At 39.9% G+C, this 14735-nt stretch overlaps 1 protein-coding gene across 1 annotated transcript in view; it reads left to right on the forward strand.

The window, feature by feature from the left end:
- The window catches only part of fam20cb (FAM20C golgi associated secretory pathway kinase b), a 38381-nt gene that overhangs the window by 17975 nt on the left and 5671 nt on the right, over positions 1 to 14735 (forward strand). The window contains exons 4-5 of the mRNA XM_053639796.1: positions 9872 to 9964; positions 13981 to 14096. Coding sequence (XP_053495771.1) covers positions 9872 to 9964; positions 13981 to 14096 — 209 coding nt within the window. The remainder of the gene's footprint in view (positions 1 to 9871; positions 9965 to 13980; positions 14097 to 14735) is intronic.

Below are 14735 nucleotides of genomic sequence, written 5' to 3' on the forward strand. Positions count from 1 at the left end.
CAAGAGGGTTAAGGCAGTGCTGGAAAATAATGGTGGCCACACAAAATATTGACACTTTGGGCCCAATTTGGACATTTTCACTTAGGGATGTACTCACTTTCGTTGCCAGCGGTTTAGACATTAATGGCTGTGTGTTGAGTTATTTTGAGGGGACAGCAAATTTACACTGTTACACAAGCTGTTACTCACTACTTTACATTGTAGCAAAGTGTCATGTCTTCAGTGTTGTCACATGAAAACATATAATCAAATATTTACAAAAATGTGAGGGGTGTACTCATTTTTGTGAGTTACTGTATTATCTGCTATACTGTTTCTGTGTTACTTCCCTTTATGCTTGACTGGTATTCAATTAATGATCCTTAATGACCATAGATTGGAAGCAGCTCCACTACTGTTTCTGACTGTGTTCAGTTTCTGACTGTGTTCAACTCACTGGCCACTTTTTATTGGCTGAATAGACGAATACAGTCAATTTCAAATCCTTGTATAATGCTAAAAACACCTCCTTGTTTTGAATAATCCCAAAAGATGATATCTCAGTAAGATAAGTCATAATCAATCACAAATACATGGCACTCTCCTCTTTACAGAAGCAATCAGAATTATTCAACCCCCATTGCAAATCAGGTTATTGTCAAAATGTACAGACTTTCAGCTGTGTGCAGTGAACAAATCAAACAAAAACAATTGAAACAGTTCATCACAAAGAACGCTTCAAGTGGTTTCTCCAAATTCAACTGAAAATGCAAGTTATAATGATTTCTCCAGTTTCAAAATTATTCAACCCCCTGAATAGAATCCCTCACAGCAGCACAAATATGCAAAAAAGGTGTTGTCTCAAGCACACCTGATGCAACTAATCAAGGGCTTCATTAGTTGCACCAGGTGTGCTTGAGCTGCAACCGGAACTGGCTTGGGGTAGAAAATAAATGAAATACCTGGACGAGCCAGAAAAAGGAAGCCATCAACGGCTGCAACCAGATTTCTGAGAAAGTAGGTTGTGAAAAACCCTCGAGTGACTGCAAAAGACCTGCAGCAAGACTTGGTGGCAACAGGAACTGAGGTTTGCACAGTAAGGCGCATACTGAACACAGAAGGTTTCCATGTCAGGACTCCAAGATGTACGCTACTACTGACGAAAAAGCACAAGAAATTCAGCTCAAAATCATATAAATAAGCCACAGAAGTTTTGGGATTCTGTTCTGTGGAGCAATGAAACAAAACTGGAACTTTTCGGCACGATGGATCAGCGGTATGTCTGGAGGAAGAAGAATGAAGAATGAACTTCCTGTCCAGAGTCAAGCATGGTGGTGGCTCGGTGATGCTCTGGGGCTGCTTTGCATCCTCTGGCACTGGGAACCTGCAGCGTGTGGAAGGCAAGATGGATTCATTGAAGTATCAGGAAATCCTAGGAGAAAACATCATGCTGTCTGTGAATAAGCTGAAGCTTGGACATCATTGAACCTTCCAACAGGACAATGACCCAAAGCATACCTCAAATTCCACCAAGGCTTGGTTGCAGAAGAAGTCCTGGAAGATTCTACAGGGCCATCACAGTCACCTGACTTGAACCCCATAGAAAATGTCTGGTGGGATTTGAAGAAGACGGTTGCAAGACCCAAACACAAGAATATTACTGAACTGGAAGCCACTGCTCATGAGGAATGGGCTAAGATTCCTAGTGAACGCTGCCAGAAGCTATGCATCTCGTTTGCAGCAGGTCATAACAACAAAATGGTGCTCTACTAAGTACTAAAGACGCTTGCCATGAAGGGGTTGAATAATTTTGAAACTGAAGAGATCATTATAAGTTGCATTTTCAGTTGAATTTGGGGAAACCACTTGAAGCATTTGTTGTGTTTAACTATTTCAACTGCTTTTGATTGATTTGTTCATTGCAAACAGCTGAAAGTCTAAATTTTGACAATAAACCTGATTTGCAATGGGGGTTGAATAATTTTGATTGCAACTGTATTATGATGTGTAAGTTCCTCCCACACACCCACTGAGGCATTTAGTGTGTATTCATGCTCAAAGAATTCCAATCACAGCTTCTCTCCTGTCTCAATGGGTTTTCTAAAATGAGCCATACTGCTTTGAGGCATACCACATGCTAAGGCTGGGTACTCCGATTCAGTTTCCAAAAAGACATATACCACTGAGCAGAAAAATATGTAAAATTCCATGCCCAAGTTTGCTACAAATTCATTTTTCTAATGTGGTTTCTACTTGCATGCAAAACACAAAGAGCAAGTTCTCCGACATGCTCAATAATTTGGCTGTCAAATCTAACGTAACATATGATGCAGTGAATTAATCTATGTTTTTATATGTTAGCTGTGAACTTGGCAAACAAGATGTTGATGTTAGGCTTCAGGTCATTTCAGCCTCAGACACTCCACCCACGGGCCACAAATCTTTGATATCTTTTGTATACTTTTCTGGAACAAAACTTCATGCTTGAATGCTGATTGGCTATCCATATTTCTATGTATAAGCACTTCTGTGTGGTAGTTTCGAGCAGGAAAAGAAGCTTTTAAACATGGCATCCAAATGAGCATTTTCATCAAAGAAATTTTAATTAAATGAAAGGCAGAATTTCAATGGTTGTATATTTCCAAGAAGGTCTCATTCAAGTGTTTCTGAAATCACTGCTATAGTTCATTTTGGCTGCCATTGCACACCTCATTTTGCTTCTAATAACAGCAGGCATCAAATTTTTAATTTGTAATTGCATAGAACCAAGGGGTTCTAAGGGCCTTTTGTCAGTACTGCATATGAACACCATGATCAAGCTGAGTAGGTCTGGGAAGCCACAATCCAGTGCTCCACTGCACTTTATAACATCACATGAGACATCAGAAGCACCTGTCTGAAGCAAGGTGGGTGGGCAATGCAGGCTGTGTACGTTTATAAGATCCTGGATGCATTATCAGACAGAGAAGCTTAGCAGCCATGGCTGGTAAACCTGTCAGAGATTATGTGCAGATGATGGATTCCTCTTTATGGTCCATTGATCTGGCTGGAATATTTACAGGATGCCATTATGGGAGTGATGGACCATGGAGGGGTTGATGCAGCAGGATGTTTAGACCTGCCTGTCGTTCAGCTCGGTCGGTTACTTTCAAAGGCGGGAAGGATTGGTTTTCTGATTGTTGCAGCTGTGCTGTCAGCCTTCTGTCATCTTGAGCGGGCCTCTTTAAACTGACACATAGTTGGTTTTGATAGTGAGGAGAAATCGATTGCTGTCTTGGCCACCTGATGCTCTCCAGAAAGGTACATCTATCCAAGGTATCTAACAATCTGTGAGCTCTCTGATAGTTTGAGCTTCAGGCAAAACTGCCTGCTACAAATCTGAACTCAGAAAAGCACATCCTCCTGTAGCCCACACCATCTCCTCATGTCCACATTTTCCCACACATGTGCTGACTGAAAGCAAACAGCTGACCTCCTTTATCGTGTATCTGTGTTTCACACCCCAGGGCACTGCTGACAGTTAGTGGGTGATATGATTGAGGGAGCAATATAGCATTCAACATAGAGTGCTACTACCCAAACAGTAATGTTCCCTTATAAATATACCAACACAGAAGCAGCAATCTTGCTGAAGCACACATATGCACACAGACACACTCATTCATGGGTAAAAATATATAACAACCCCAGACATGCACAAACATAGACACCCGAGCCTGAGTTCCAAAAAAACAACAACAAAAAAAAACGGAATCTTGTGACTGTCCAGTGACAGAAACATGCTTAGTGGAATTTTTACAGCATGGGTGAGTATTCCTCCTCCCATAAAGCAGACTCAAGGCCGTCACTGGACTCTCTCAATAAACAGCTTTGCCAGCAATGTCAGACACGGCACTAAATAGTGGCCATCTGGGCTGAGCTGAGCTTGGTGCGTGTGGATGAGTGCAATGGCCTCGATTCTTGCTCGGGGCCAATACGCCCTTCACAAGTGAAACTGCACCAAGCACTTTAATGTTGAATGAGAGAAAAATGATAGCAGTGTTTTATCTGACAGGCCGTTTCAGACACCCCCCACCCCTCACCCCCCATGCTTCTGTTCCACACCTCATATGTTTTGTAGCTGCACAGACAGAAATTGTGGTGAAATGTGCTTGAGGGCATTTCACCTCACTGAGTGCCGTGGTGAGGTCAGCTGGAGTAGTGAGGCTGGTAAAACCTCCTGGCATAATGTGTTATCTGTTATCACCAATGTACCAATGAAAGCTGCTTTATTTTCTCCCAGGTACCCCTTACACCCTGCCCATCAAGAACGGTTCAGTCTATGAGAGCCAGGGCATTAGCTCCAAAGGTCATCTCTGTATGCTCCAGCAGAGTTTAAACAATGCTTCATTTGCTAATCATAGTAAAGTCAAGAAGTCACAGTGCAGTCCCAGTGGAAAGTGCACATAAAGTGATGAAGTTTAGCATGTGGTTCAGCAGCATGTGGTTTCAGTGCTCAGTTGTTCCTCTGCATCACATTAACTGGAATGATGGAGTGAGCTTTTAGAGCATGTACAGCTGCCATGCATGTGTATTGTTCCTGTTCTCAAGACAGTTATCAATGACATATGTTTAATGGTATTTACTGAGCAAAGGGCCAGCGAGGGACTCAGGCAGTGTGCACAGTCACAGCTGTTTCTCCAACCATTAATCTGTTCTTGCTTATTTTCTCGTGGTATTAGATTTTGTATGGTGCACACCTTTTGTGTTCCCACCCCCACAGCATTTTGCTATCTGCTTCCTATATTTTGCTTGCAAAGCAAATAGTCAACTATTTTTTTGCTGGCATGGTCCTCTAAGCCTTTGGTGTGTGTGTGTGTGTGTGTGTGTGTGTGTGTGTGTGTGTTCTTTGTGTCAGTAAGCTGTCTTCCTGTTAAGCGTAAACAAGAGTAAACAGTGTCTTTACACCCATGCAAAGTGCATAATCAGCCGATTTTGATATCTCATGAGGCCCTTGTCTCAGCAGACTTTAATTTTAAAAAGGCTACACTATAGACACACATCCCAAAGGCCCATCTTTGCTTTCTCTGAAATAGGTGTCAAGTGGGAGGCTAGTTTATGATAGATGTTACACACACTATGAGTTGTACACAGGACTGGAACAAAGAAGTGGCTAGAGCAAGCAGTTTTTGCTCTCATGTGGGCAGTCAGATATGAATCTAGCTGGACAAAGAAAGGTCATGTATATTAATACGGGAGCACACGGGATGTGGTGAGGTGCTTAGATCTGGGCAGGGTCAAATTACTTTGGCTTAAATGACTTATTGTTTGTACTTTGGGAAATAGCACCAATGAAGTTCATTAGAAGATACACTATATGGCTGAAAGTATGTGGACTTGACCATTGCACACATATATGTTCCTTCCTCAAACTGTTACCACAAATTTGGAAACACACAATTGTCTAGAATGTCTTTGTTTGCGGTAGCATTACAATTTCCCTTCACTGGTGCTAAGAGCCCAAGTCTAAACATGTCCCAGCATGACAGTGCCCCTGTGCACAAAGCGAGCTCCATGAAGACATGGTTTGCCATGGTTGGTCTGGAAGAACTCCAATGTCCTGCACAGAGCCCTGACCTCAACCCCACTGAACACCTTTGGGGTGAACTGGAAAGCGCCAGGCCTCCTCTCCAAACATCATTGACATCACTGACCTCACTAATGCTCTTGTGGCTGAATGAGCACAAATCCCCACAGCCACGCTCCAAAATCTAGTGGAAAGCTTCCCAGAAGAATGGCGACTGTTATCGCAGCAAAGGGAGGACCAACTCATTTTATTAATATAAAGGACCCGGTTTTGGGATGGAATTTTCAACAAGCACATATGGGTGTCATGGTCAGGTGTCCAACTACAGGAAGTAACTGCAGGCAGGATCTGCAGAATGAGGAACAAAAACACCACTTGAAGCCTGAGCAATCCCCCCCCCCCCTTTCTATCTCTCAGTCTAAGCTCATACATTCTTTGTTTCACTACACCCTCAAGCTCTCTGCTTACAACATTGGTATACACACCTATTTCTTTTTAAAACAGTTGAATATATTTTCAAAGTTACAAACAAAGCTTGTAGCGCACATTGTGACAATGTCCCAGTTGTCAGATGTGTATTATGTCCCATTTACTGGGTGGATGAATTTGATCTTCTGCCCCTGTTACTCTTATTTGGTTTCTGTTGTTATCATTTCCTAGTCCAGCAGTGATGTGGCATGTTTTTTTCTTTAGTCCTTTCTGAGCTTTTATGGGAAGAAATTAGCTCCTTCCACTCCTGCTTAAAAAGAAAGTTTAGGGAGGCAGTGAAGCAGTAGGGGTTTTGAGGATCTCCACCTCCACAGCTTCTCCTCAGGTTCTGCCAGACATTCAACACTTTCCTGTCAGGACCATTTGCACTGTGGATCAGATGACTGATTTTAGAATTATAGCTTGTAGATTATTCATGGCATGGGAGAAGCACATATTTGGTGAGCTTTAATTAGGAGTTGTTTAGTTCTGTTGCTTATATTGAACAACATAGTTGGTAACAAATCTTTTTTTTTTAAATTAAATCATTAAATATCAGAATATAATAATAATAATAATAATAATAATAATAATAATAGCAGTTAAGTGCTAGTGACATTATCAGGATGTGTAATAATATCAGGAACATGTCATCAGTGTCAGATAGGTGCTAAAAATTTCTTCAACAGGAAGACTATGTACTTTTATATCAGTATAATAAATGTGTTATCTCATATAGTGAACAAACATGCTTTGGATCTGTGCAAAAGGACATACTCTTTCAAATTACACTTGAAGCAGAGAGGACATAACGTAGAAGACATAATGTTTACTGTCAAAGCTACATCACTGAACACACTTCATTTTATCTGCTGTTATCAGATTTAATTCATTCGATGACTACATTCACATGCACATCAATATTCCGATGTTAATCGAAATTTCACAATATTCGAATTAGTATGGAGTCATATAAACTCCGCAAACCGATTGCCCGATTCAGATTAAGATTCCGATTCCGATTCCCAACCCTGGAATATGCCTGTTTTAATCAAAATTTGTTGCATGTACACACCTTATTCACAAAATCCACTGAAAGGAGATATATGCGCATGCTCAGTCCATAAGGAATTGTGGGTGCTAACAGATGCTTAGCTGTAGGCTAGGTGTTTAGGAATGGCAACTCTGGCATAGTTACATCCATGTATACAGGAATATTCCGATGCCTGTACACATACAAACATCGTATTTGGAATATGGCTGCAACCCGAATATAGACCTTAAATGGAATTTGATGTGCATGTAAACATAGTCATTGATCTTCAGTAACTAACAGAAATGCGTTCACCCTAATGTCCGGTGATTGTGATTTCAAATCCAGACAATGCCACAGTCAGACATGACCGTAAATTGGGATAGATGACATAATCTCTCTCCCCTATCTATCACAGTGACACTAGCCAATCATGGGTGTCTGTGAGATTATTTATGCGGAAAAGGGCACATAGCGCTTTAGCACATAGCCCATAGGACACAGTGGCTGGCTTGCACATGTCTTGGAAGAAGCACATGTTAGCCTTCACCCACTCTGCTTGGTGGCTGTCATATGATAGGGGAGAGCTGGCTGGTGGGTGCGAGTTGGATGAGAGTAAATTACAGAAATTTTTTTTTGGGGGGGGATACAAAACAAAAAGTAATACAGCCTGGGTGGGGCACCAGTCATTCAGAGAGTACCATGTACACATATTAACACCAAGGGGAAATTTACAGTAGCCAATCCACCTACTGGCATGTTTTTTGGGCGGTAGAGGGAACCTGGAGGAAACCCTCACGCACATGGGGAGAACATGCAAAGAAACTCTACACAGACAGTAACCCAAGATCAGGATCAAACTAGGGACCCTGAAACTGTGAGGGTGGAATGCTACCTGCTATCAAATTAATGCTTAAATATTCATTCACATCTTCAGTAAGGACTTCAACCTAGTCAGGGCTATGATGGATCCTGATCCAGGAACACCTGGTGCGATGCAGAATAGCAGCGAGCCACTAGCACTAAGAGCACTAGCTGCATCTCAGAGCAGAGGAATGTGGACTGTCTCTGGCAGCTTCAGTGCTAGCTTATTTAATGATCAGTGCATATGTCATCCTCACAGCTGTATCTGGAACGAACAGCCGGCACAGGATGGCACTCCACACGGAAATATTGCTATGAACCCTGGGAGAGCCAGTGCCAAGTTTAGTAAAGGAAGAGCCTCTTGGTTGACATTTAGATGTGAGAACCTGGAGCAACGCAGAAATCTTGAGTGGGTCTGAAATGAGCTCTGCTGAAAACATCCCCGCACCAATGTATACAATGTAAAAATATCCTGACCAAAAACATGGCAATCCAGTTGATATTCCCTACCTACAGTCCTGTGCAAAAGTCTGAGGCACCCTATTTTTGTTAGTACAAACTTTGTTATAGATTTTTAGTTCATGATTTCTACATTATCGAGTCAGTACAATTTCCAAACATTAGTTTCCCAGCACAAAATGAAATGTTACAGAAAAATGTTTGTATGTCAGTAAAGAAAGTAGCATATTATGTAAGAAATCACTTTTCAGCCAAAAACCACAATGAAGGCTGCTGGGCGAAAGTCAAAGTCTGTGGCTGGTTCTGCAAGATGCTCAATAAAACTTATCAGCTAATTTCCTTATAAAACAAATTGCACCTGAAACTACTAATACATTTTTTTAATGTAAAGGGTCGTCACACCAAATATCGGCTTTGTTTCATTTATTACTGTTTACTGCTCTTTATAGTATTTTTTTAAATGTAGAAACATTTAATTGAATTATTTCTGAAGGTATCTTTGCTCTACAGCATTTCTTTGCATGTGCCTAAGACTATTGTACAGTACTGTACATTGTTTTATAGCAATAAAATTCAAATAAAAAAAAAAACTAAGTGAAAAGGCAATGACAGGAAGACAGTTATAGGAATAATAACATTAACAGTACATTGTGTCTCTTGCACCATCAATGCTTTACACCTCTGGAGAAGATTCAGAAAGTGTGTGTGTGTGTGTGTGTGTGTGTGTGTGTTATTCTCTCAGGGGCCCTATAAAGTTCCTTCAGTTAGCAGACAGAAGGTTATGTTGTGATCCAGAGCATCTCACAGGTGCTCTATGGGGTTAAAGGTCAGGAATATGAGAGCAGATCTTGGACTGTTGACCATTTTCCTGCCAGTCTGCTGAAACTTTGTCTGCTGTGGCAACACTGGCACATGAAACACAAGCCTGCAGCATACTGGCGTCACTCTCACTAACTTCTCATTATACTTAGGACTATGGTACATACCTGGAACCCTGGAACATGTATATCCTTTACGCAGCATATTAAGCTTAGAATGAACAAAGCAAATTGAATCTTTTATAAAAAAAAGACAACAATAAGCTTCTTTTTAGTATAGTTTTTCATTCCATGAAAGGCAAATCTTATCACATTTTACTCTGATACTCGCTGTACATTTTATGTGTGGTGTGTGAACCTCAATATTGATTGGTTCTTACTTCATAGGATGCCGTACATTTCTTATTATTGGGAGATTTCTCCACTGTTTAGTATAGCCAAGGATTTTTGAGCTTCTTGAGCTTACACGGCTTACGCAGCGCTCGCTCTAACCTCTGGCTAAATTTGGCTTTCGTATATCAGATACTTTTGGGACAGATTTTAGTAATCCAGAAATAGTTAGAGGGTAGATGTATTCCAAAATGTTTTTGCAGCCCACAATGGGCTCTCTCAGAGTGAAATGATGTGGGTTTAAAATTTTTTTTTTTTTATCCAGTTGGGACTTAAAGCACCTTTGTTTTGCAGGCAGACACGGGAGCAGGAGACACCTCCGGACTTCTTCTACTTCTCTGATTTTGAGAGACACAACGCAGAGATCGCTGCTTATCATCTTGACAGGTAAATATCCCTCAACAGGTGCTGTAAATGTCAGACATTGGGATGAACATAATTCTGTGATTACATGTATGTGCTTGTATTTACACCATAAATAATTGCTGTTGTGTTTACAATATTACGGCATGTCCTGTATTACAAATTTATAATAAACTCCAATAATAGTATAATGAATTGTTTACAACAAATGACTGGAAATGGGCTTTTCCTGAATAATTGTAAGGTTTTGAAATGTTGAAGTTTCAAAAGCAATGGAATTTATGTACTAATGGAATTTATGTTTATGTACTAGATTAATATGTATATTTTACAGGATATTAAAGTGCAATGTATAGGTTATTTTAACTGGTTTGTTATGTAGGACAGTTGAAATAGTGAAATGTGAGTGTGAGGTGATCTGTTGCATAAGCTGGGGAAGTATTTTTCTGTAATTTAGAATATTGCATTTGTTCTAAGTTAGTGTGCACTTTGAACTATGGAGGCTTGGGAGAACCTTTTTGGTAAGTCAGCAGGGTTGCCAGGTGCGTGGTTTTCCCAGTAACTTATTTTATTATTCAAGGGTGAGTCGAATGAAAACCTTCAAGTAGAAGAGGATACTGAGAATAGTGGACCAGGAGTATTTTTATTATTATAAAAATTATTACTTTTGCAACTGCACATTTTATGTACCGTTTCTCTGATTTATGTCTCACTTTTATTGTTTTATTTAACTCACACTTGTATATTATATTGTTGTAGTTATTTAGCTGTGAAGATAAAGAAATGTTCAGTACGTTTCCCTATATTTTGCATTAAAATATATACAAAGGTTTATTTATTTCTGGTTTTATTGATTATAATTATATAATATTATAATAATTTTATATATATATATATATATATATATATATATATATATATATATATTACAGTAGTTTATTGTATAGCTTTTTACTGTAAAAAATTACAGTACTGTACTACAGTAAACTACATCAAACTACAGTATGATATAGAGAACTTATAGTAATAACTAAATTAATAATTACAATAATAACTAAATTGACTATTTTCCCTGTGAAATTACAAAATCAGCATTAATACAGTTTTACAGTACTTTTAAGAACGTTAGGAATTTACTATAAAATCTACAAAAACCTTTTACAGTGTATATATACAATGCCCTCCACTAATATTGGCACCCTTGGTGAATATGAGCAAAGAATTTGCTTTATTGCTTAACCTTTTGATCTTTTTCTAAAAAAAATCACAAAAATACTCTGCTCTCATGGATATCAAACACAACACAGGTTTATCCAACAAACAATCTTTGTTAAATGTAGGTGTGCAACAATTTTTGGCACCCCTATGAATTCATATGAGAAAAATATATTTCAAGTATATTCCCATTGATATTTTAAAACATTTTTAGTAAACCTGGGTGACTAGGACCAAGAAATTGTTCAGCTGTTACTTCCTGTTACACAGGATTATAAATATGAGGTAACACAGGTCAAATTCCCTTAGTCATTCATCACAATGAGTAAGAACGAGGAATATAGCTGTGATGTGCGGCAAAATGTTGTTGAGCTTCACAAAATGGGAAGTGTCTATAAGAAAATAGCACAAGCATTGAAAATGCCCATTTCCACCATCAGGACAATAATTAAGAAGTTCCAGTCAACTAGAAATGTTATGAATCATCCTGGAATTGGACGTGTGTCTATATTGTCTCAATGCATAGTGAAATGTTGCACACCTATATTTAACAAAGATGGGGGGTTTTTTTTGGATAACCCTGTGTTGTGTTTGCAATTGTTTGATATCCCTGAGAGTAGAGTATTTTTGTAATTTTTTTTTAACAAAAGATCAAAAGGTTAAACACTAAAGACAAATTTTCACAGCCTTCTTTGCTCATATTTACCAAGGGTGCCAATATTAGTGGAGGGCACTGTATATGTCTAGGATTTGTTTGCAGAAGGATGTTGCACTGTAAAATCCAGCATACGTGTGTGAATGTGTGTGTAATGATGCACATATGTTGTGAGTGCAAAGGAACACTGTGTGTACGAGAGCGTGTGTGTGTGTTAGGAAGAGCAAATGGACTTAACATGGAATCCACAGAGGCCACAGTGACTCACTCAAAATCAATGCAACTCCCATTCCTAAACACCCACCAAGCTCACTTCAAAACTATTCTATGGGCTGAAGGATATATACATACAGTCACATCTGAATGCACTGTGGTCACTGACAAGAAGTGAAACAGAGGGAAAAGACTTCAGTCAGTTAGTCACTCTGTCATGGGCATCTGTAGGTGTAAAACTGAATGCTTCACCTTAGAGTCTGATTTCCGTTTTTATTGAATCTGCCTACCTCATTAATTGTGTAGTTAATCTACCTGCGTGTTAAGCAGTTCTGTGATCCTCCTGCAGTCTATTCATGTGGATTTGATTCTATTCTGTTAGGATGAAGTGTAATGATTGAGCAGGCCCAGTACAACCTTCCTATGCTCTCTGCACACATCTGGCCCTCAGCTGTAACCTCTCATTGCCCACAGGCATGCATGTGGGAAGAGAGAGGAAACCAAGAGCATGAAAAAGCCACCTTCTTTCTAAATATAAGTTTGTCTGGGTTAGCCAAAAGTGCTGGTTTTTAGTTCGGTGCCGGGTGAACGCAGCATTGCCGAGTGAACCTCATGCTCTTCAGCCACGACCTCCACCATCACATCATTAATTATCTGATTTTAGTCAAAGGCGTTCGCTCATGGAAGTGGCCAGGAACCATGCCAAAGAAGAGGCTGAACCCCTTTTCAGTTTCTCTCATGGCTGACACTGCGCTCAGACAGTGAAGCAATATTTCCTCCACATCCACCCTTCTTCTGCTGCCAGTGTGAATGCGACTGCGCAATTAGTAGCTTCAAGTACAGTCATCCCTCAGGCTCAGTCAGTCCATTACAGGTTTTTCAGGATGAATATTTAAAGTTGTTCTGTCAGCAGAAAGCCTCTGAGGAGAGCGAGCACACGTATAAAATGCATCATGCATGCTGAATACCTATTAGAGCATGAATGGATGGAGACGTTCTCATGGCATGGCAGACTACATGTTCATTAGTGGCTCAGAGAGACATGCTCAATAACTAGGTCAAAGACTGAATGAAATAATGTGGAAATATAAGGTAAAGATTTTCATCTTGTGTTTGAAAGGATTAAAATTATATGCACAAAGAATAATCCTTTATTTGTCATATATACATTACAGCACAGTAAAATGATTTTTTTGTGTGTGCATATGCCAGCTTGTTAGGAAGCTGGGGTCAGAGTGCAGGGTTAGCAGTGATACAGCACCCCTGGAGCAGATAGGGTTAAAGGCCTTGATCAAGGGTCCAACAGTGACAGTAACTCTGTTTTACCACCACTGCCCTAAAAGAATTACCATATAAAAGAATCTAAATGGTATCTAAAAGAATCTAAAATATATAGTTTTATTATTATTTGGAATTAATTGCTTTTGTATCATGGGGTTCTTTTTCATGGGAGTCATTTTTATTGCATTAAAACAAACAAACAAAAAAGAACATTTCCACCTGCTTGTTCCTCTATCATTCCGAATTTCATGTTTCCAAGTCCAAAATATCTAAGAGAGTAAATAGTGTGGCTAAAGCGCCCTCTGCTGGTAGCATCAATTAGCAAACACGGTTTCTAATTGATGAATGAATCATATTAATTTATTCATTCATTTATTCATTCATTCATCTAAAGCAGACACTTCATTCTTGTCAGGGAAATCCTTGCAAAGCGCAATAATAACTCTTCATGGTGAGGAAGTGATAACTAATGACATAATGCAAGTGTGTGCAAGCACCTGAATACGTTTGTGTTTAAATGCAGCCCACTAACTGGTGCCAGAATATGAGCCATGCTGTGGAACAGTTATGGATTTCTGTTGGACTCTAAGATGTTCAGTGTTTTATACTTTGTAATGATTATTTTCCCCTTTTGATTACTAATCGCAAATTGTGAAAATTCTCTGATTTTTAACAGCATCTTGGATTTTCGGCGTGTTCCTCCAGTGGCTGGTAGGCTGGTGAACATGACCAAAGAAATCAGAGACGTAACCAGAGACAAAAAGCTGTGGAAAACATTCTTCATCTCTCCAGGTACTGAGCACATTTTAAAACTCCCAAATGGGACATAGGCATTATTCCACTCACACTTTTTCCTTCTTTCTACTCTCCTCTTCTATTTAATGATGCAAACAGATTTATTGTAATCACTCTAATCCATTCAAACCTGCTGCTCAAATCGATGGTTACGGATGTAACCGTGGTTCTGTGAATTCCGGATGACCGCCAGAGAGTGTGCTACAGTAGAGGATGATTGTAGCGCCAGCCAGATTGGTCAAGATAAATAAATTCCAACTAATCACGTGTTGACGTGAGCTGAGCAGAGGTGATATAAGCCACTGCAGGTCAGTACTCCACCTCGGAGCGTCTTCTCGCACACTCCGAGTGACCGGGAACTCTGGCGTTCATCCGGAATTCACAGAACCACAGTTACATCCGTAACCGGCATTCTGTTTCAGTCTTCCTGACCACCATAGAGGGTGCTACAGTAGTGGATGGCTCATACCAGAAAAGTCATGAGGAGTAACTCACCAGAAAAGATCAGGGGTCACCGGCGAAGCACAGCTGAGCCCACATCCTGGGATGAAGCAACACTGATATTATAGAATCTCACAAAGGTACAGAGAGAGGACCATGTCGCCTCAGCACAGATGTCACTAAGAGAGACAATAA

The sequence above is a fragment of the Ictalurus furcatus genome, chromosome 13 (assembly GCF_023375685.1).
Source record: "Ictalurus furcatus strain D&B chromosome 13, Billie_1.0, whole genome shotgun sequence".
In the NCBI taxonomy this organism is placed as follows: Eukaryota; Metazoa; Chordata; class Actinopteri; order Siluriformes; family Ictaluridae; genus Ictalurus; species Ictalurus furcatus.